We start from the raw sequence: 23,110 nt of genomic DNA, 5'->3' as shown, positions 1-23,110 counted from the left end.
CTGATTTGAACAAATGATTACTGTAGAAATTCTACTCTTGAGCGCCACACAGAATTGTTTGGGAGAATAGCCCTAAAAATAGCAAAGACTGAAGTGTTTTGTGTAAAGTTCATCAGTGTGTTGCTGTTGATTTGAAAGTGAGTATTATTACGTGTGTATTATTTTGTTGCTAGAATGACATTTTTACAAAGGGTTGTAAGGTTTTGATTTCAGAGCTGTGAGGTGTTTTACAAGTGTTGTGTCTTATCTTACTTTTGTGTAGAGTTTTGACACAGTGAGCCAAATTTTGAAAAAAGTGTGTAAGCAATTGGCAAAAACTGTAACAATAACCGTCAAGTGTAGAGCATATTGAGTTCATCAGTATGGCAGCAGCACAATCTAATTTCTCAGCAACTTCTCACAAAACAGGGCTTTCAACGTTTCTACGCATATCTATGCAAGTGAAAACGTTAAGTATCTGGGTTTCATGTTTTGTGGTGTTGTGTGGTTTATCTCCTGTGAGACTATATGATATAAACAAACACAGGTGTGAAATATAGAAACACTTTATTCCCAGAAGTTGTAGCAGTAGAGTTATGTTCAGACAAATAAAAGGCCAATGAACCAACTTTAGTACAACGGTATGACGTACAACAAGAGCTTACCCATTCACATTCTGTAAACCCACATACAGAAACACAATGATTGTTACTGTCCCATCAAGCTATGGACACTGGACAGCTCTAGTACATGGACAACAGAATATACTTTTGCTTGAGGGTGGGGCAGCTTGAACGCTTGATTTAGGACACCGAATGTAGCAGATGGGAGGAGTTGTACTTTCTCTTTTTTGGGGGGTACAAGAAATATCAGCATGTCTTGTGACATGATATGGTGAACAACAAGGAAGTGTAGAGGAAACACATCACCAAAATACTACATCAACATCTGGAATGGTGGGTGGATCTGAAGAGGGGGGAGATGCCTTGTTGCCCCAAATGCCGTCCCACTGCAGAAAACACAGGAACAGGTTCATTTACAGTTTTGGTCAAGTTAACAAAACTTTACTTAGGAGGTATTGTACTATTTTTTATTTTTGTGTTAAAGTTGGTAGCATGTCCATTCGGTTTTTAATTTTTGGATTGATGACTAGTTAGAAAAGTCATGGGAATCGCATGTAGCAACGAAGCATCTCCCTCTCACAGGAAAACAACACAGTTGAGAGTCAAAGCTCTCTTGTTCATTATAAGAAAATACCAAGGTTGAAAACACTTGTTCTTCAAGTGCAAAATCCAGTACTTAACAAATCACACACGCCCATCATCCCCAAAATCTGACAGATCCTTGTCATTTGTGAGAGGTTGGGTTTTTATTTTTGCCATCAACTACACAGCAATTCAGGAAGGTGCTAGAGGAGCAATAGGGAAGGACACAAATATTGCCTCTTCGTCATGATAACAATACTGTGCGAATGTAAACATTAAAAACTGATTCGTATCATACTTATTTGATTTTGTGTGGTTGTTTTTCCAGATGCTTTAAGGGAAGAATGTGGAATTTCTTTAAAGAAGCACAGCTGTAACTGATCACTGACTGTCAAAAAAAGAAGTGTGAACAGAGGGAGTTTGGGTTATTTTCCCAAAATATGGAAAACTGAAAAAAGTGAAATTTGTATTGCTATGGGAAGGGATGTATTGGTTTTTTTTTGTTTGTTTTTTGTCTTTTGTTTTTTAAAGTAGTAGAAACACTTGTTTCAGCTAGGATAATCATACCTTGTTCATTGTATCAATCAGCAGCCTTTATTCTAAAAACAATTGTACATACACATACAGTACACACACTCAAGCATGCTCACACATACTCAACATCTGCCCTCTGACAAACCTGGGCAAGGTCAGCATGGATGTATGGGAAAGCCATGCAGGGCAACAAATGCCAATTAAAATACTTTCCAAATACATTTCCACATAGTTTTTAGTAATGAGAGTTTTTTTTAAGTGCACCCATTGTACGACAGGCCACTCTGCAAAGGAGTGCAGTTCTGTCCTGGCACAGCTTCACGGCAACAGTGCACTACTGAAAATCGGTGAAGCTGGAAGTGGTATCCTCGACATCCCGCCTCCATCAGGCCCAGAGGAGTTGAGTCTGCTAGAGGAGAGGAGCTGATGGTGCTCTGGATCTCTGAGTGGAGGAGGAGGACGACAGCAGGCTGGTTTACACCACACGGAATCAAAGACGTTAAAATGAAGTTACAGAGGAAACGGTGGGAGTTTTTGTTCATGTCTTTGTGGTTCTTTTGCAGTTGGCATGGCTTGGAGTTCCAGGTCACAGGTACAGGGTCAGAGGTGAGGGTTCAGGTAAGTCACAAAGGGTTCAAAGGTCAGAGCCAAGGTGCACGCTGATGCTGGGAGAGCGCTGCGTGTGGTTTGGCGTGGGACTCAAGTACCCCAGCCCCTCCTCCTGCAGGCTGCATGAGTAGCGGCCGGCCTCGGAGGCGTTGTTGTGGTTGCTGGAGGGAGGGGCGTTGCCGCTGGCCACCTGCTCGAAGGAGCGGGAGAAGACGGCGCTGGCGGTGCGCGTCAGGCTGGTGAGAGCTCCTGCCTTGGGCACCGATTGGCTGGAGGTGAGCGTCAGTCTCTTGACGGACAGCTCTGTGTTTTCGCTGGCAGCCCGGCCCGTTATTAGAGGCCCCGCCTCCTTGTCCTTGTCCTTGCTGGTGCGCCCGCCGAGCCGACACTTCTTCATGGCCTTGGCCCCCAGGTTCAACGTGGTGACGCTGTTGCTGATAGTTATGGTGGGTGGGGTCATGTCAGGCCCCACCCCGCCTGGCCACACCCCTTCATCCACCTCCGAGATATCCATCAGCTCATCCGGGGAACCCAGATCCACTGCGTCTGTGAGACCGACAGACAGATGGGAGACAAAACAAGAAGTGAAAAGAAAAACAGGAGCTTACCGAGTGAAAATACGACCTCCTCATCTGTCATCCAGCCCGTCTGATCCAGTCAAATCATTTCTTAAAATATAAAATCATAAAGTAATAATGTTTAAAAGAATATATAGTCGGCACTCTTTGCATAAAAGTTGGGCTGGATGACAGAGGAGTTCCGTCACTGTCCAGCAGGTGGCACCGTCACACTGTAACCTCAGCTAACAACATCTTTTAAGTTCCAGTGCAGCACACATGTTAGGATAACCAGCAGCACCTGTGAGACAACAAGTCAGAGGCAGAGGGGTGCATGTTTTGTCCCAAAGGCAGGAGAGGACAGTGTCTAAGAGCACAAGCCTAGGAAAGACCACAAAGGGAAGGTAAAGGAAGGCAAAGGCAAAGTTCATCTCGAAATGCATTTCGCACCACTACCTCTAAAGACACGCACTAACGGCTTTTCTGCTTTCTTCAAGACATGCATCCACAAGCCATCCGAGTAGCCACACACGCACAAATGCACACTTCTGATTTGATCTATCACTGGAACAGAACACCAGTAAACAGCTGGTAAACAGACTGATAGGCAGGTCCTTTTTATCATCATTTCATGGTCAGATTGTGTTCCCTGTTCAGAGCCACTGGGACAAGCTTTGGCTTCAAATAATTCAAAGACCTGCATATCTTTCCTCAGCTCCTACAGTAGCTACCGGTCAGAAGGAAGTAATCTGTCTCCAAGTGCAACCCAGGAGTAACGTGTTGTCGAGGCGTACCGAGATGTGCTGTACAGACAGACACACAAAAACTCACTGATCCCACCAGTTAAAAAGGAGTCAGATGTATAAACAACACTGGATTGTGATTCAAGGCCTTCCTGTTATCAGTACTGTCATAAATTTACTTTTGTTTATGCTTTTTGTTTAACTGATGTTCTGCTTTTTAATTTGAGCCTCTTAATTTTGCTAAGTGTAAAACACATCCCATCAATTTTATTATGTGATTAAGCCAAGCACATTTCATTATTATGCATTTTTTATGAGATTATTTATCTGCCATTTTGTTAGATCTTCAAGTCATTAATTAGATTTTAAGGAATCTCAGCAGGAGATCATCATGAGGAAGCTTTAGCCACAGAGGAGAGTAAATGAATGAATGACATCAGATAAGACATATGAGAGGAATAGTGCAATTAGGCGAAGAGAGGGTGGTGGAGCCCAGTGCAAAAAAGGTAAAGGGGGAAGTCATCATGCAGCTTTTTCAGACCACGCCCCCCGCACACGGTTACCTAGGTTACCCCGGGAGCGGGGCAGGGGGAGGGAGGGGCAGGACCTTAGTACTGGCTCCTCCCTGTGGAGACCGACCCAGAACCCTCATTCTCCACCATTCGCCTCACAGACTTCTGCCTCCTGACCTCCTGACCCCGCGTGCTGGAGTCATGACCTCGGGGGTCCATGCTGACCTCAGACGTGGTGCCCAACATGTCGCCATCAGGCTGGGCGCGACCGTCAGAGCGTGGCCTTAGGGAGTCTCCGTTGGGCATTCGCTCGCCGCTCACGCCTGTCACACTGATCTCGGGGATAGCCACGCCCCCCAGAGCAGCCTCACTGTCTACACTCACCTCCTGGGACTCTGGTGGTGGGGGAGCATGTCGGGGGGGTAATTGGACAATACATAGACATATATATACACACACACACACACACACACACACACACACAAATGGACAAGACACAGAACACACATCATGCACACGAGACAAACAAAAAGACGGCCATGTGCACAGGCACACACGACCACAGCAACACAAGACACAACAGAGGTAATCAATGTAATGGTAGAAAAAATAAAAAGAGAAAAATCATATTGATCAGAACATAACACATGGTCAAAATACATGCAATGTGGAGATGAATGTGAACGCAGTATTTGAATGGAATCACATTTCATACAGGTCACCACCACTGGCCACTACATGTGAATTAATGTTTAATAGTATTTTCCTCAATCATTTGCCCATAACAGAAGCTTTATGCATAAACAAGAAGCTCTGATAAGAGCATCAATGAGCAGGATCCGTGAGATGAAAAAAGGGTAATTAGGCTTGTGATGAAACCTACCCATTAAACTAGCTGAAGGCTGTAATTTACCTGCCTCTTCTGTACTCTGGCAAACGAGCGACTAAATCCTGCTCTTTTGAGTCAACGACGGCAAAATTTCAGTTTCTGCCATCTAAATATTGTAGACTGAAACTACACACAACATGACATTCACCAGACACTGCAGCTCGTAGGTATTATGCTACAGTATGAATACCTGTTCTGTGGTTTCCTGTCTTCTCCTATCTGTCAAATAAGGTTCATGAGCTGTGTTGAGTCTGTCTGGCTGGCTGCATCTCTCTGAGCACTCTCAATGAGAGAAAGGAAATTATATTTTTGAATGGGGATGTTCGAAGAAAGTAGACAGCGAGGAAATGTCATGTGTGGGATGATAACACTTGTGACCACAGGACATGAAAAATGATATATGAAATGAAATGGTGAAATGAGGTGATCTAAACCTCATGCTCTCTCCTGTGGTGTGGATTTAGTCTTCAAACAAGCAATCCTAGTTCTCATTCGCCCACAAAAATGTGATTCAAATTGCAAATTGTTTACAGAAAAGTGTGAAACCACATGTTCCCGGGGTCACCCTCCGATAAATATGTCCCTACGTCCTGCTTTTTTTCTCCGAGTGTGCGTCTTACCGTGTCTCTTCCAGCGGTGTCCCCTGATAGAGAGGGAGGTGACAGCATTTCGGGAGATCCTGGAGGAGGTGGGTGTGATCTCCACCTGGATACTTCGCGCACCTTCCTTGTTGTTACTCTTCAGTGCTGCGCCGTGGAGTGCCTGCTTGATGGCGTTACCCACCTGAGGGCGAGGAGAAGCACAAAAAGCACTGTTTAATACTGTAGTTTCAGAGGACAATGGGGGCATTTGCATAAAAAGACCCTCTGCCAGTGAGGAACTGAACCAGCCCGCTGAATGATTAGCAATGGTTAGCAACCAGGAAATGGTTGACAACCAGGCCATTCTTTGTTGCTTGCAAAGACGACCTCAATGTACACGCTTCAAGTCCCTTTTGTGAATGGAGCTGTCAACTGTCATTTACATTTATCTGATCTTAGTGTCCCCACAATAATCTGTATCAGTTCAGGTCATGAAGAATGATAGCCACTCTACAAGTTGTGGTACTAACCCTATTTTAGGGGTGATCAAAAAAACAAAAATAACAATTTGAATATGTTGGCAGATGTTGCATTATGAGTCACGATTTCATTTGGGGATTATACCGAACATATTTCATCACATCTGGAGGATATGATTTTTTTTTAACCCTAATCCTAACCCACCACAGTGTGTATTTTTGGTTTTGTTGTGACACTTTCTATTGTGAAGTCTGAGGAAGAGCCTGTCAGCTCCAAACATTACTGAATAAATATCCTAAAGGGAGTTTAATGTTGTGTGGATCTCTTTGTTAGTTTATTACACATTCTATCTTCATCAAAAAATTGCAGCACCTGTGCTTTGCATATCATACTTTACACATATAATTTAACAAACAATTCTTCATAATAGGTTATTACATTGATATGACTATAATCAGTATATACATGCATCAGTGAAAACATCGTAGTCCTGTGTAGTAAGTACAAGTAGAGAAAAACAGATGATGCAAAAAGAGCAAAGAGTAAAAACAGTGGACAAGTTCCTAGAGTCTGCAAAGGCAGCATTTCTGATACTAGTGAGTTCAGACCATGTAACTGAACCAATGACATCTGATCAATAATCCCATATCCACCTGATTTATGCAAAGGGATGAAACTAAAAGCTTGACAACAACTGCCTCAGTTACACGGACTGGTGAAATAGGAACAAACAAGTCTTTGTATTTCACTCTACATAACACTATTTCACATAACACTATTTCACAAGTCCTGATATAATAGCCACTTGCACTCCTTGGAAATTCTCAAGCAGCATTTGCAATAATGATCATGTAACAGCTGGGTAGGTAACATGAGGTACACAGCATCATAATCACCACCACACAACATGTCTTTTGTCTGTGCGGCTCCAACACATTGGTCTCATGAGGGAAACGTCACCAAGTTATGCTAAGCTAGCAGCCACCTGGTGCAGTTCACTCCAACAAGTAAACACAAATAAACACTGGACAATACTGATACTTGAACTTCTCCACATCAGAGTGTGTGTATTCATGGAATTTATTTATCCACAAAGCCGTTTCTTTATTAAAAAAAAAACAAAAAAACTGACACCGCTCTTAATATTGTGTGTTTTGATTGTTGCAGAGGTACACCTTGACTTGTGTAGTAATACTGTGACCCTCGGTTCAATCCTCTACTCCCTGGACCTCAAGGATTACAGCTTAACGGAGCAGAGAGGAAAGCATGTAAATAATCTAGTGGGATTACACTCTGCTTGCAGACTCTGACACACACACAGGCTAACACAATACAGCATAGTGTGCCGTGTATGAATCAAAACCACAAGCCAGCATGTGCGTCTAAGTCACATGCTCTCTCGGGCACACGAATGCACGCGCACATAGCAGGTCCACAACCTAAACAGTACAGGGAGATGTGATAGTAGCAAAGAAATATTATTGTACCCACCAGTAGAGCCTCGGGGAACAGCTCTAGCTGGGCTCGATACAGAACGTCATCCAGTGCTTTCGATCCCAGTTCCACTTCCCCATTACACCTACACACATGCACAAACACACACAAACATATTACATTGGTAGAAGCTGCTTGAAACAGTAAACACCAGTCATTTCTGAGACTTAAAAATGATGAATTGTTGGCATAATAGGAACCTGAGGACATGAAACATTTTAGTTGAAACAGTGGGGCTGTGTTGGCGTGTGTGTGTGTGCACTCACAAGGCGTAGTGTATACCCGTGATGAGCTGAACCAGGAACTCTGATGTGACCGTCAGTCGCGTGCTGATGCCTTTGTAGCGCCGCATCTGTTGCCGTGGGTAACCGCATATACACACCCTGAAGGACGACCAATAAAAATCCAAAAGGGAAGTTTGTATCGGTGCTAACAGGGAAGCTGGGACTGAGCCATTTAGCTGCATCTCCATTAGGGGAATTTACTTCTCTGTGGCAAGCAGATATAAAGCTCAGTAATGAACAAGTAATGGCTGAGTGACCATAAGCATACAAGCACGTACACACACAAATGAATGCCACATAATGATTTATTCATGGTTTTCTATATTACCCACAGCATTTACAAATATTGAATAACTTCAGAGCATAAACAGTAAATGGTTAATTATTTTCAATCATATAGTTCTCACATGCTGAAGCTTCAGGAGTCACTATGTTCACTATACAGTTAGCAAATACACAGCAAAATGTAAAGGGGGGAAATCTAAACTGATGACTTCTCTTTAGCTCTGTGCTTATCAGACCAATGCTCAGCTGCAGTTGGCAGATTACCAAAATCACTGGGTTGAGCTGGGATGTGTGTACATCACAGCTCTTTGCCGAATAGCGGTATCTTGGCGCTCGCTGGCAGCAAAGTCTATAAGAGGATCAGATAAGTAAGAGCTTGCAAAACTATGTGTGTGTGTGTCTGTGTGTGTGTGCATGTTTGGAAGTAGTGTCCTTAAAAATATCAGTACTTTGTGACGCAAAGGTCACAAAGTATGAAATCAGTTTTTCTTGGCACAGATTAATTCCTCAAGGCCGTAATGATAAGGTGACCTGTGGTTTGCTACTGTACAGTATGTTGGGATATGCTGGGATTTCTGTGTTTATGTTTGTGTTTCACCTGGAGCTGAGCTGGCAGAGCGACTGGAGGGAGGTGGGGCACATGTAGCTGAGAGCAGAATTGTAGCACAGCAGCAGGAAGGTCAGCACGTCGAATCTTAAAAACATAAACACACGCTTAAATAGCAGGTAAATAAATAAATAACGTGACATACGAACCAAAACTTACATGGCAGAACTTTCCAGCTACAGTCATGCTTACAATACAAACAGTCCAACAAAGGAGACAGATTATCTTTAAAAGGCAGGCAGACTTGTTTTGTAATATAAAAAAAGAATTCTTCGAGCTAAAAATAAAAAAAACATCCATCACCTATTTTTAAATCTATCTAGCCAGTCTGAAAAAGTTTAAGAAAACAGGACTGAGAGAAAGTTGAGGATGTTGAACTCAAACCGCCGCGACCTTTAGAGTCTGTCTGCAGTACAGCCTCATTACAGTAATTTAAGAAACCCTAACAGCCATCTAACAACTTCAAACGCTACGAAACAAAGACAGCTGCCACAGGCCACAGCTGAAGCAAACACACCATAAAATAATTGGCCACAGTAGGAGCTGAACTAGTCACCATCACCACATAAGTCTGATTTTGAAGATAAGATGTTCAAAAGCTGATAAAAATGTCAATAGTCTTACAAGTGCAGAGAGTTTTTCTATCAACATTACATTTGGTGAGTAAACCTGTCAGTGCTTCTTTGCCAGAGTGCACATCCTCCTTCATGGGTGTTTCTATTTCGGTGGCTGGCTGGTGTTCGCTGCCAATTCAGAGCAGGCAGACCGACAGCCTGCCCGTGTTAAAACGAGCACAATCTCCTCTCTGCCCGACACGCCCCCACCCGCCCCGATGACTTTAAAACAAGCGCGCCCATTGAGTGTCTTTACCTGTTCTGTGCCGTGAAGGTCTCTCTCTGCAGGTGTGGCCCGCTGTACACCACCCTGCTCAGCCCGTGGTTGGCTAAAGCGCCTTCGGTGAGGGCCATGGAGCCAATGGCTGAAGGCTGGCAGTGAGAGGAAGTCGTTTTTATATTTACGTTTTTTGCAAAAGCACATTAAAAAGGTGTGTGTGTCTGTGTGTGTGCGGTTGAGTGTGCTTCTCACCTCGTGGTACACTGATGGTTTGGAGAGGGAAGGGACGGTAAAAGATAACACTTTACTTTGTCCATCTTTATCAACTATTTCCTGCGAAAGAAAAAGACAGGAAGACAAAGAAATAATGTTTCTGTCAGCGAGAAAAAACAAGCTTTTTCCCCCCTCTGTCATAAACCTCTGAAGAGCGTGTGCTTATCTCTTCAAGCACACTCATCTGTTATGTGTGGGTGTATGTGTGTGGACCTCAGGGTCTGCGTTTCCCCCGCTCATTCTGTTGGTGTGTATTTGTGGGCGTGTGCTGTGTGAAAAAAAAAAGCACGCAACAAACTCCAGGATTTTGGTGTCCCCTGTGGGCATGTTAATGTCAAAAAGATTAATGGAAGCCAGGCAGTGTGTTGAGTGACAGCTGACCTATTCTGCTATTCAGACAGGAAGTAAGGGGGCACTGCGCCGTGCTGATAAATAGATCACCCAGAGCCAAAATGGATGAAGACAGAATCTAACACACTGTAATAATTACCAGCACTGGCATCTCTGTGGGGGATTTAGCAGCAAGAAGCAACTCATCCATATAATATACTTGCAAAATCACTATCTTTCAGTTCCCCTATTTCTTACCCACACTTCTTGTGACTCTCCATGCGTAGCTGTTACTTTCTGCAGAAAGGGCAGAAAGTAATTGTTTGAAACACATGACGCAGCTCCCAGAAATAGTTGAGAGGTTAAGTCCCCGGCCTCTGAAACGGCATGATTACTTCCACTTGTTAAGGATCAGGGACTTTTCCCTTGTGCTTTTCCTCAGTTTGCACTTATCATACTGGAAATATTTCATTGTCATTAACAAGAACAGCTCTCTGTTACTGATAATGAATGAAAAGGATCAGCTGTGACATAGGAATGTGGTATTGAAAATGTAAACAGGGACACTCACGCATACACACACACACATGCACAAACCCCATCACCCACCCCCTACCAGGTTGTAAATGCCCAGCAGCAGGGCCTCTATGCAGCCGGAGGTGTGGGGATCTCTGGCTGCGCTGACGGACAGGAGGCTCCACAGGAGCTCAGGCAGGAACTGTAGCGTGAAACGCTGCAGCTGTGGCTCACCGCTCCGGTAAAACTCAAACAACTGGTGACACACTGGCTCCAGTAACTGCAGGGAGAACAGATAAAACAAAATTCATACACACACACACACGGTTACATCACATCAGTCGACAAAAATTGGCAGGCAACACTTGCCCCTGCAGCCGTAAAGAAAATGTTGTATTTGGCAATTATGGTTCCACAACAATATAACGACATGGGAAATGTCAGAAAGTCAGACTAAAGCAAATGTCAATCTCTAATGTTTACATAAACACGTCGAGCATTACAGTGTGTGTACATACGTCACTGTAGTTCTCTCGGATGACCTTGTAGAGAGCGGGGACCAGAGCACCTTTGTCTCTTAGTGAGGCCGCATAGGTGGACACAGCACTGTCAGGGAGGGTCTGAAAAACACAAACAGTTGAAGTTTGAAATAACTGAGACTAAAGGCCTACCAGCACTCTATGAATAACACAGCATGGTCATTTGAGAGGGGGCTGTGGAATAGCCAAACATTTACCGAAATGTAATCTGATCAAGCTTGGCATTTATGCAGTTCAGGATACACAGATATCATTTGAAACCAATAAATCTGCTTAATATGATGACTGCTGCTGAATGAAATAAACAAACAACATTGACAGTGAGCGAATCAACAGTGCATCATATCTGTTGTAACTGGAGGCAGAGCGCTCCAAGGTGACTGCGCGCAGAGACAAGAGTGATAATATCTAAAGCAGAGATGTTCCAATCCAATCTAATTTTTTCCTTATCGAGCATGACCCAATACCAATGCAACAACATTTACAAAAGGCATGCTACTAACCCTGTATGGATGTGGTATTATTTCTGCTGTTGTTGTATGGCATCGCTCAGCTTAAACCCTTTGTAAAACATAGGCTACTGCGCAAATACATGAAAGCCATGGAATCTCTCTGTATTGCAGTAGAAACAGCTTATAGTGATCACAGTCACAGGCATCAACCGCTGATATGGCTCAAAAGCTTGGGATAAAATCTCTCTCTCATACATTTGATGAATCAGTAATTGGCTTATAGTAATCAAGTAATCCACTTACAGTGTTTATTTAGGGTCTTTAACATATGGAAAAAGAAATTAGTGTAACCTCTGCTACTGCAAACTGTCACATGCTCAGGCCCTCCGACCTATTTCATCGCTTCCCTCATTTCAACGTGTGTGAGTGTGTATCTCCATGGCAAGTTGCAACAATTGGCCAAGTAACATCACATGATGAATGGACTTAAATCTTTTACATTTTAAAGGCTAAAATAGCAGCACCAGTTAAAACAGAAACAGTCCATCAAATTTTAATAATTCTCAATAATTTATGGGTTTTAGGTCTGGGCAGGACAGCATCTGGATCTGGACCCGGACTGCGGCCCACCTATTATCAGCACATTGAGCTACACTGTATGTCTGAAATCAATTCCTCTTCACTGCTCCCAGCGGCTGCACGGTACAACCTCTTGTGTAGGATTCTGCGAAGAAGATCTGATTTCTGGGGAAACATGTCATTTTATCTGGGCGTAAAACTATAAAGTTCATCAATACATGAACTTGTATTGAATAGATGCATAGACTAGACTTGCATACCCTCCAATTCCCCATCCAGAATTTGAGGCAGTATCTGAGTCATTTTAATTACTGGTACCAGAATTAGAACTACTCAAGAGTCTAAAGCAGCTGCATGTTGATGTGGCTGCTATAGAGGTCATCTTCACTGAGAGTGTTTGACAGATGGGTCATCATATGTTCACTAAGGAGAATCTCATCTGCTCTTTCATTACACTTCGCCGAGCCTGAGCTTTGGTAGGAGTCAAGTATCGTTGAGTCCTCGTGTTTGAGTAGGAGCGTGCGATTTTCTAGGAATAAAGCACTTCAGAGAGTGTTTGTTTACGTGTGTGGAGGAGATTCTGCCAAAATGCAGCAGCAGATATGATACTGCACGCTCGCTGATCAGGGGTACATGCTTTTTAACATTTGCCCCCCCCCCCAAAAAAAAAAAAAAAAAAAACATGCACATGAATACACACAGCAGTACCTTAAATTCTGACAGCCATTCCTCCACCACTCCTTGGTCCATAGCCAACATGTTCCCTCATCTGCAGTGGAGTCACCTCTACCTAAGAGAGAAACACATACAGTATAAACACAGTGAACATTATTATTGACACATAGCAAATAAATGGAGCTCTCTCTCTCTCTCTCTCACACATACACACACGCAATTACAGTTTGAATGAGGTCCTCTCATGTGTGTGCCTTCTATTGTTTTGTATCCTGATAAAAATCTTCTATTAGAAATGACAAACAATGCCATAGCGGCGGTGCACGCTGAGTGTACATGCTGCAGGCATCAATACTCCACAAAGAAACACAAGTCTCTCCTTCCCCCGGCTCTCCTCCTGTTTCCCTCTCATTCCTCTCTAGACATACACCTCTGCAGCGTGCAGAGTACCTAACCTATTCTCAACTCAGGCTGGCAAAACGAAAAATCACCCACACAGAGAATCCTGGCTGGCTGCACTGCTGAAGCACTGATGAGAGGGAAGAAAAGAAAAAATGTGGCACAGCAAGATTTAGATGCCCGATGAACAGGCTGTACAGTTCAGACGTCTTTAAATGCAGACGGACAGAAAACGAGGCTCTTGAATGCAGTAACTTACATCTACTCAAGGTGAAATTAATTCTCTGCTTCTCCCATCACCGTTTTTTCTTTATTTTTCCGTTCCCATCAACACAGCTGTTTGTATCGCCTGCGTCCTGCCTCTCTTCTTCTCGACACTTTTTTTCCACTCAACCTCCAATGTTACCCTATCTTCTCATCTCTTATGAATAATCCATCTTGTAATCAAGAAACAATGCACATCCCTGATTAATTAATCATCACTTGTGATGGAGAGAACAATTAAATAGGTTATGTTGTTTATGAAGCAACAACAACTGAGAATTTACAGCCTGGCCAGCTGCTCCGAGAGGTTGCTAAACAGCTCAATGTAAAGGAAGACACACTCCTCAGCAATACCTGCTGGTGGCGCTCCATGGAGAGTCAGAGGATAACCTGTCAGGATTTATCCTTTGAGGACTATAGATGTCTCTCCAGATGCTCATAGCTATCCATACAATAGGTGCATCATTGTTATTTCAGTTTGAGCCCAACAGCCCAACACTGCCATTCCTATGACTAGTGTGGCTAAAAATATTCACCAGCTCCAATGTCATGTAACAATGTTCTGCTTTTCTCTTGGTTCATACATGTTTCTAATTCTAAACATACCAAGCAGGGATGCACGATAACTATCGGTACAGATAATTATCAGCAAAATACGGTACAAAGGTAAGTCAGGTAATGTACGTGGAATATAATTAAATTTTTTTGCCAATTATAATTAACCAACGTTACCTTGATTTCTTTCATTATTATCAGTCTGTTTGGCCCCTAAGTTGATTTGAAACAATAATAAATGTTGATTTTTTAAAGATAACTGTTCTTGTTTTTGTTGTGATTACAGTAGTGATGTCAGTTATATTATTTTGTTAAGTCAGAGGCAGAGCTCTAGTGTTGAATTAATCTTTACTCACTACATCTTGGCCTTTCTTGAACCTCAGGTGTGTATATAAACTATCAAAAATGTTAATTGGTATTGGCATCGGTTATGAGAAGCAGTAAGTTATCGGGTATCAGTGGAAAAAAAACAACGGTTATTGTGCATCCCTAAATAACAAGTTATTTGCAGACAATGCCTTTGGCTATAGAAAACTGTCATGGCCACCTTTCATGTTGGTATTCTACAGCTCAAAACAAATTATTCATCATAAATTAATTTGAAAAAATAAAAAAGTAGGCTATAGTTTCAGTCTCAGATTTCACACATACTGTCGTCACCTTAACCAGCTCTGCATTATGAGTGACAGAACTGACAGCTAAGACAATGTGGCAGACTGACCGAGACCTACAGCATGCTTTCTTCTTCCCAGGATGTCTCTTTGCACGCCTGATTAATCATCCATTTTCGACTAGCAGTCTCTTTAACTGCGGGGTATGATGTCGTGTCTGTTGTCGTGTCTGCATTCTAAAACAGTGCAAGGCTGAATTGGCAGTTGAATGCAGAGAAAGAGTCCATGTTTGGTGTGTCTGGTAACAGAGACTAAGAAAAAAAAAAAGAGGGAGAGAGGAAGTGGAAGAAGTCCTTCTATGTGCACACTTGTCATGCAGATAACGTCTGCTCGGATTTTGCCTTGAATTTCGTCTTCCAAAAGTCTCCCACTTTCAAAATGTCACTCGGGGGGATCTCACGCACACACATCTGCATGCACACACTCCCACGCACAAACACACCTCACATCTTCAGCTGACAAACATGCAAAGCAAATATTCCAAAGATGTTCTGGAGATGAACTCAGACAGCATTCATACTGTATATCATAGGATCCATATTATCTATTCATGTATGCATGACGCAAAATTAAAAAATATGTCACTGGTTGTTTTCTTGTCTTTCCTGTCCTGATTTAGCCTCCTCTGTCCCTCCGCACATCCTCCCACACTACATCATTTTTCTCTCCCCATCTTGCCTGCCTCTTAATCTGTCTTTTCACATATCAAAAGGCTTTTATTACATTTTGTAGGATTCTTGTGCTTGGTCTCTCAATGGCAGCCAGGTGTCTATTTATGGACTGTACCAATGACAAGAATGACAGGGCTCGCGGGGGGGGGGGCAGTGACTCATGAAATGGGGAAGGATTATAAAGCAGAATAGCCTCCATTTAGAGAAATTAGTCCTTTGTGGCGGTTATGCTGGCGAAGAAGCCGAACAAGGAGGACGGCAGTGTCTAAAGCCTGTGCGTTTTAATGGCATGCTGGCTGAATAAAAATAAATAAATAAATAAAGGCTGTGATTAGAGTGTGGATGAGTCAGTCCTGTAAGAGGAATGGATTCTCCTCCTACAGAGTCACTTTTAACCCGTCAACTCTGTCCACGCTGGCGTCTGGGGCAAAACCAGCAGCTGCCTGCCACACACACACACACACAACCTACTCGTGTGATATTCTTTGCCTTCTGTCTCAGCAGCGAGCAAGGAAAGATTCTGCAGTGTGACACTAAAGGCAGCAGAAGAGAATAGACACTTGGTACAAAGTTAAAGGGATAGTTCGACTTTTTGGCAAATTGGCCCATTGAATCCCTCTGGTCATAGCAGTAGGTTTGTTACCTTATGCTATGTTTAGAATGCTAAATTCATGCAAAGCAGCTGATACACGTTCCTGTCAGGGGCAGTTTTCCGGCAAGGAGTCTCTGCATTTACCTCGAAAACAACTCTGTCTCGTAACTTTCCATTATTATCTCATAGCGTGGTGAATGTGCAGGTCACAACTTGTCCACCAGAGCGTTTTGGAGTTGTTGTATTGTGTTTTTGATGAGTTTGATGCAGGAAACCAAGAAATCCCATTAGCCTCCGTAGCATAGCTCTGAGGAGCTGTCGGCTCTGCTCCACCGTTCTAAAAAAAATAGCTTACACCGACAATTAAAGGTAACTAACCTACTCCTAAAACTATACAGATTATGGCAATGGGCCAATTTGCCAAAAATGTTGAACTATCCCTTTAAATGATCAAAGTTGTAAATTTAAAATCTGTTAGGTAGATACTTGTGAAAGGTGCAAAAATGAAAAGTGTTTAGATTTTTACAAAATAACTCAACTTTTCATGCTGTCAATGATTAGACAGGATCATCATGGTTACAGAAAAGGAAGCAAAACAAGTTTTATGGCCAATCACATACGTGTGGAACATTTTTCTAGTAATCTAATTAGCAAGGTACCATACTGTGCAGGTGTGTAGCTATTGATCATATAGGCTACATCTCATTATTTACTGAGGTTTAATCCTCTAGAGCAGGATGTCCCTGTTTGCTTGTGTTGTAGACAAGCACAAAAGATACACTTGCATGCACATTAGTGCGGCACAATACATCTTTGCCAATGGTTTCACACTGGCCCACTGATCTACAGGTGGTGGTAAGTAACACATTGTGGTAACACAGCGGTGTGCCAACAAAAAAAGGGCAGTGATGAGGAAGACTGCCAGAAAACAAACATGGGTGTAAACAAAGTAGATTTCAAAATGTTAAAAAAAAAAAAAAAAAAAAAAACGAGGAAGGAAATACTTTCAACACATTTGTCAAACCTCAAGGATTCAGACAATGTGTTTCTGTGAGTAACACCGAATATGAGCAACATTGTTTGTTGTTTTTATCTCCAGTTTAGAATAAGAAATGAGTGGAAGAAGCAAAGATTTGACTTGATGGCTTGATAACTTGATAACGGCTTCCTCAGATATGATTTTAGCCAAAATGAGGATACTGAACCTATAATTGGAGCTGCTTATCCATGGAAACAGAGATGATTCAAAGTGAAACTGTGAGAGAGATCATGGTACAAACAGCACATATACTACATCTAGAAAGACTTTCCAGCTGTGTTGTTGACACGCTGCAGACAGACACAAGCAAATAGCCGGGGCAAATAGAAAACTAATTGCCCTGGGAGTACTCTATAGAGCGTAATTATGTTATTCGTTAGCCCTCTCTACGTCATTACGGACTCACAGATCATGACAGAAATCAATACAAGCCAGAGAGAGCACACAAACGACACAGCGGCTGGCGAGCTTCTTTCTATGCCGCTCAGCCATGTTGACCAGCACGAACACACACAAGGATCAACCAGTTTTAGGGATAAGTGGCTGAGCAGGCTTGACAGGCACAACTAACAATCCAGTAAAGTGATGAGCAAGTACATGATCAATGCAGGAGAGAGAGAGAGGCAGAGAGGCAGGGAGAGCAGCGGGATGAATCGATGCCTAAATGAATAGAGGCCGAGATAAATGGATGTATAGAGAGGTGAGGGATAAAAGAGATTCATGACAACCCAAGGGATGGATAACTCAAGAAGAAAAAAGACCGTGGGGTCGACTCGGCAGATGAGGAGAGTTCACTAGATTTCTACCTGCGCTGCCGCTGGCAACCTCCCAATGCTGTGAAACACACACAATAAAACACACCCCTCTCTGTGAGCGGAACTACAAATAGGTCTAACCGGTCTGTTTACCAGCCTGGTTTTGACATTCTCTGAGTTTTTCACTGCTGCAAAGCTCTGATGGAACAAACACCTTGATGGAACTACATGATAGAAAATGCGTCATGCATTGCACAAGTGTGTGTGTGTGTGTGTGGCCCCAAGTGTGTTTGTTCAGTGTCTTGTTTGACAAAAATTGTTCCTGTGAGCTAGCAAGTTGACAGTTCGTTCCTTCAGAATTTACACCCACGGCTCATCCTTCAACTCTCTCACATACACACAGGACAGGCAGGCTGAATGACCTTATTCTCAACTCCTCCTCCTGAGGACGTCTTCCAACACAAACAGGTCTCCTTTGAGTTTACATTCCTAATCCTTGCTGTAAGTGTGCTTGCAAGCCCCGACAAGAGTTACCACAAAACACCTGAGGCAAACACAAAATACACCGCAGACGGCCGCGGTGCTCGATGGCTGAGTGTGAACATACCTGACGTGAGAAACCTGTTGCAGAGAGGACTGAAGACTGAGTCCAAGTGAGAAAGAGTTAAAGGTGTGTGTGTGTGTGGGGGGGGGGGGGGGTTACCCACAAACATGCCCATCCCTCCCTGCTGATTACCTCATTTCCTATTACACATATGCTTCTCTTTTTTCAGGAAGTGAGTGGGCCAATAACAATGAAGGTCTGAATGGAGCGAAGAAAGAAAAGCAGACAGAGAGATGAAGTGGGTGGTTTTTGAGAGCGACAGAGCTGGCCCAGCTGCTTTTTCCTGTGTCATAGGGTGCAAGGCGAGCCACACTAACTACTAGTTAGGCTGATTACTAATCCCTCCAGGAATGAAAGCTATACGCAAAACAGGAGGGATGTGAAATCGATCAAATGATCTGAAATGAACCTAAACTAGCGCTGTGTGTACAAAAGTGACTCAACTTTTCTACCGACACACCCAAACCACTAATAGCCGCTCAACCATGCTCACCAGTGTCAGAAACCTGAACTACAGAAACATGCCTCCACCCTGAATCTGTAACCAGCCGGTAACTGTCAACAAAGCACAAACAGTGACTACACACTTATTTCAACTTGAATGGAAGCAAAAGCCGCTGGGGAACTATTTTGAGGATCTGAGGGGTGTCCAAGTGAAGGGTGTAATGAGGTTATATAACTGGTCATAAAGGGCAGAGCAACTAAGCTCACAGCTTCGCCAGCCCCTGCTTGGAGCAATTTACACTGTTTGTCCATGTCCATTTGTCCAACATTTTGTTTGACGTTTCTCTTCAGTTTGCATCAAATCCTTATCACGCTGTCCGTTGCCATCGTCTTTATTTGGGCTATAGCTTGGCCTGTGGTTAACCCTGTTGCATCACTGCCTCCCACCTTGCTCTGCCCTCAGGTCTTCTTCAATAAGCAGGTTGCTTATAGCTTGAAGGAGAAGGGGGTGGGGGGTGGGGGGGGAGTCGGCTCTTCCTCTGTTTTCTTTCTCTTTTACACACAAACATGCAGAACAGAGGGCCGCCTGCAGCTAAGCGGACATGACAACAGAGTCTGGTTTGTGTGTGGTTTCTGCTGCTGAGGGAGACAGATAGAGAGATCTGACAGGGAGGAATCCTCTTATAGCAGCCTACGCTCTCTCCTCCTTTGCCTCTAAGCCAGTGATGCATCTTCTTTCCCTCCTCTCACTCTTCCGACTCCCTATCTTCCTGCAGCAAGTGAGTCGAAAGAGACCAATGGTTAATCTCACCGGTTTTTCAATTTCAGCACTCTTTCATCCTCGTCTCTTTTTTCTCTGACAGTTGCATATAGCTTTAATAATCAGCCTTTGATTTTTCTAATACCACTTTCGGTGCAAATAATTAGCTCACTTTACTTTAAAAGATCTTTCATAAAGCTAACGGTATGCTACATCTGCTGGCACCTGTGACTAGAACATTATGCTTTTATGAATACATCTGTAATTCACTTACGCTCCGCTTGTGCATGTAGGTGCAGATTCAGACAGACAGTTTTACAGAAACAGTTTTTCACTGCTCAAATTGCTCATGAGACCACAGGGCATGGGTGACTCCTGCTGTGATGCTGGATGACAGCAGAGCCAGTGTGATCTTCCTGCTCCATGACCTGCCGGGCTTCAGCTTCAAAAAGCATTACGAGGTCTGAGACACTAGCAGCCACGGATGCCACACATTAACTCATTGAGTGCCAACCACGTAATTTCTCGTTTTTCGTTCCCATGCGTTGAGTGCCAAAAACGAAATTTTTCGTTTTTTGCTTTTTTTTTAAATTATGAAAATAGACACTTTAATACACATTATATGTAAATTTGGGGACTCTACGACGAGGAGAACTGAAATAGATGACGATCAAAGTCACATGACAGCTCATGATCTGGAAGTTTTTATCATAACTCAGCTTCTGCAAACGGAGTTCTGCATGCAGATGCAGCGCAGCTGCTCCGCTGCTGCTCTGCTCTCACCCGCGAGGCTGCAGCAGCTGGGAGCTGAACCAGGAAGCTCTCAGCCCACTGTCCCGCCCGGTCTTCATCTGGAGCAACACCGTGTCCTCCCCAAAGTCCTCCCGCGGTAAAATCTGATGGTCTCTGGGCCAAAGCAGACCGGCACCACCGACCCGTACCACAGACGGACCGCGACCACCGGCGGGACCGGTGTTCGCGAGCCGCTGTGGCCGACAGACCCTCACGTTCCGCGGCGAGAGGCTGTGACACGGCACGGTGCGTCTGTGTTATTGCTGTTTAGTGGCGCCCCCCCCGCCCCCGATGGTGGTTTTGTGAATAGAACAACAATTGTTGTGTATATTTATCTTATACGAGCCCTTTGATCCAGAAATGCGAGTGTCTGAAGAGCGACAGACACAAACAGCGCACCTTTCATAAAAGACGCTCTATCTCCTTTTCTAGAAAAAAAGGAGGGATTTTGGTGAAACCCAGCCATGTTTAGCTTGACTTTTCTCAGGAACGGAGGCACGTAGAAACAAACGGTTTGTGGCCATTTGAAGGATAAAGTTAAACCTTTCAAATGAGCTACAGTATGTGTTGGTGGCAATAATATAGAATACACTATGGCTCTAAAATAAAAAGTCAAATATGGTCTAATTTGCCGGTACACTTGACTAAAACTTTGGAAAGGAGCGCGGCACTCAATGAGTTAACAAGCATGCGCATACTCCTTCACGCGTGCACACACAAACACCAGAATGACAGCACTTTAACAGAGCAGGATCACTCACCCAACAAACACATCAACCGCTGATGGAGGGGGGTGGGAAACCAAACCTCTCCCTTGTGACAAAGGCAAACACAGATATGTAAAGCAAAGGACAACCAAAATAAAAGCTTAATTAAACAGCAACAGCTAGAAGCCTGGAGCCAAGCCTCTGTGAAGGACACAGGGTGTGAAACTGTGAGACGTTTTCCAACTTCTAACAGTATGTGTGTGTGTGTGGGGGGGTTCATGTCATACAGCTGCTCTGTCATGGGGCTCTGCGGCAAAGCTTCACAATACTACCACACTCATACAGGAAACCCCTCAAATGGCTGAGTGGCACTGAGGAAGGCTGCATCACATGATAGTGTTTAGAAAAATCCCAACAACGCATTATCTCTAAAATACCAGTCTGCAGTGTGGCTGCCAAAGTGACTCACACATGCAAGGCGGAATATCACCTGAGGATCTTACCAAAGTCCTCACAGACAACTCAAGACACACACACACAAAGTCGAGTACAAAGTCTGTGTACATTTGATAGATGTAAACCGAGTCGTTTACAGCAGCAAAATGGTTGCTATGAAAAGCTCGTTAACTTGGAAATATTCCAGACTTCTCCTCTCGGCTAATGTTGAATGTGGTGTTATCTAAGTGGAAGTGTACCTGTCCTTGAGTGGTGCTAATAACCAGCTAGTTTACCACCCTGACGACTGGTCACACGGGCTACACAGTTAGACAACGTGAAATTCTGCCTCAACACACCGGTGGCTCAATGACAAACATTAGCTTTCCCGGTCGTCCAAGCTATTTCCAGTGTATTTGTTAAGCAGTTTCAGCCGGGAGAGTGTAAATTAATCCCCCCTCCCCGCCGCCGTCACACACTCTGTGTCGGCTTGCTGAATGACTTCGAGCTGTCACTGAGGGTTGCTTACAGATTAGCTAGTTAGCTAACGCGGCTAAGGCGCGACACCAACTAAACTGGGGAAGTTAGTTTACTTACTGGCATGCTATCTGTCAATATCCTGGTATCGCTGTCCTCTGCGCTTCCGACAAGGCGAGTAAACAGCTATCAGTTCGCTACTCAATAAATCTCCTCAATAATTCAACAACATCGGCTCCTTCCATCTTCATTACTTTCTCCACTCAGACTACCTTAGACGAGGGGGACACGGTTCGCCCGGAGTAACTGCGCGGCTGAGCCAATGAGGAGGCAGTATATAATCTAACTGCCACACCCCCCAGCCGCAGTAGCCAATCAGATTAGAGTGTAGGCTGCACATTAATAATTTCCACGATCATGGTAGGTTGTCGCTGCCAGTCACTGCTCTTTGACAGCAGTGATCTACCATGAAATCAGTTCTTCTTTCTTTCTTTCTTTCATTAATATGAGAACATTTCAAGAATATCCCACAGCATATAAACTGCATTTGAATAATGTTTAATAATTAGAAACCTCTCTTTGATTTTTTTTGATTAAAACAGTATATTCACACTTTAATTATGAACATAATTATCACATTTGAACTATTTTGCTGAATACAGAATACATTGAATCTAGTCAAAGTCATTACATATTGTTAGGGTGTCTGGATTGAACATGTAAAGAATACAATTTAATTTAATTTGTTATATTTGCAGAACCTTTTCATTTGTACAGACTAACCCAATGTTCTCAGGTTTTATCCAACGCATCCTGAACACTTAATTCCAAATTAATCTGTAAAGCTTAAGGCCAAACCAGCACTCTGTCAGATAAATAATGCATGGCCACTTCACAATGACCTCTGGAACAATGGATTTTCCAAAATTAATTATCAAGATGGCATATGACCATGTGTTTGTTTGCTTTCACATCAACAGACACAGAA

General features: G+C 43.4%; 1 protein-coding gene across 2 annotated transcripts; it reads right to left on the bottom strand.

Moving 5' to 3' along the window:
• Positions 1-835: 835 nt before the first annotated feature.
• hycc1 (hyccin PI4KA lipid kinase complex subunit 1) lies at positions 836-22,401 on the bottom strand. 2 transcript variants are annotated; one of them, XM_085791871.1, is made up of 12 exons: positions 22,243-22,401; positions 12,991-13,072; positions 11,231-11,332; positions 10,813-10,992; positions 9,846-9,926; positions 9,630-9,745; positions 8,751-8,846; positions 7,850-7,966; positions 7,581-7,668; positions 5,649-5,811; positions 4,191-4,534; positions 836-2,873 (listed from the first exon to the last, which is right to left on the bottom strand). In XM_085791871.1, the coding sequence occupies exons 2-11, from the start codon at positions 13,039-13,041 to the stop codon at positions 4,236-4,238; spliced, it is 1,293 nt and encodes a 430-aa protein (XP_085647997.1). In that variant the 5' UTR covers positions 13,042-13,072; positions 22,243-22,401; the 3' UTR covers positions 836-2,873; positions 4,191-4,235. The 2 variants fall into 2 exon arrangements, with proteins under 2 accessions (XP_085647997.1, XP_085647996.1); XM_085791870.1 differs by lacking the exon at positions 4,191-4,534.
• Between the last annotated feature and the right edge of the window lie 709 nt (positions 22,402-23,110).

This window comes from Trachurus japonicus, chromosome 11 (assembly GCF_045865225.1).
Source record: "Trachurus japonicus isolate A0001 chromosome 11, Traja_1.0".
Classification (NCBI taxonomy): domain Eukaryota; kingdom Metazoa; phylum Chordata; class Actinopteri; order Carangiformes; family Carangidae; genus Trachurus; species Trachurus japonicus.
The sequence above is the reverse complement of the archived record's forward strand: the minus strand, read 5'-3'. Positions and strand labels throughout refer to the sequence as shown.

Coding starts and splice junctions, on each gene's coding strand:
- hycc1 (XM_085791870.1), bottom strand. CDS start 13,041: ATGTTGGCTATGGACCAAGGAGTGGTGGAGGAATGGCTGTCAGAATTT. Junction 7,967..8,750: donor CTCTGCCAGCTCAGCTCCAG/GTGAAACACAAA, acceptor GTCGTCCTTCAG/GGTGTGTATATGCGGTTACC. Junction 5,812..7,580: donor TGTTCCCCGAGGCTCTACTG/GTGGGTACAATA, acceptor CCTCGCCCTCAG/GTGGGTAACGCCATCAAGCA.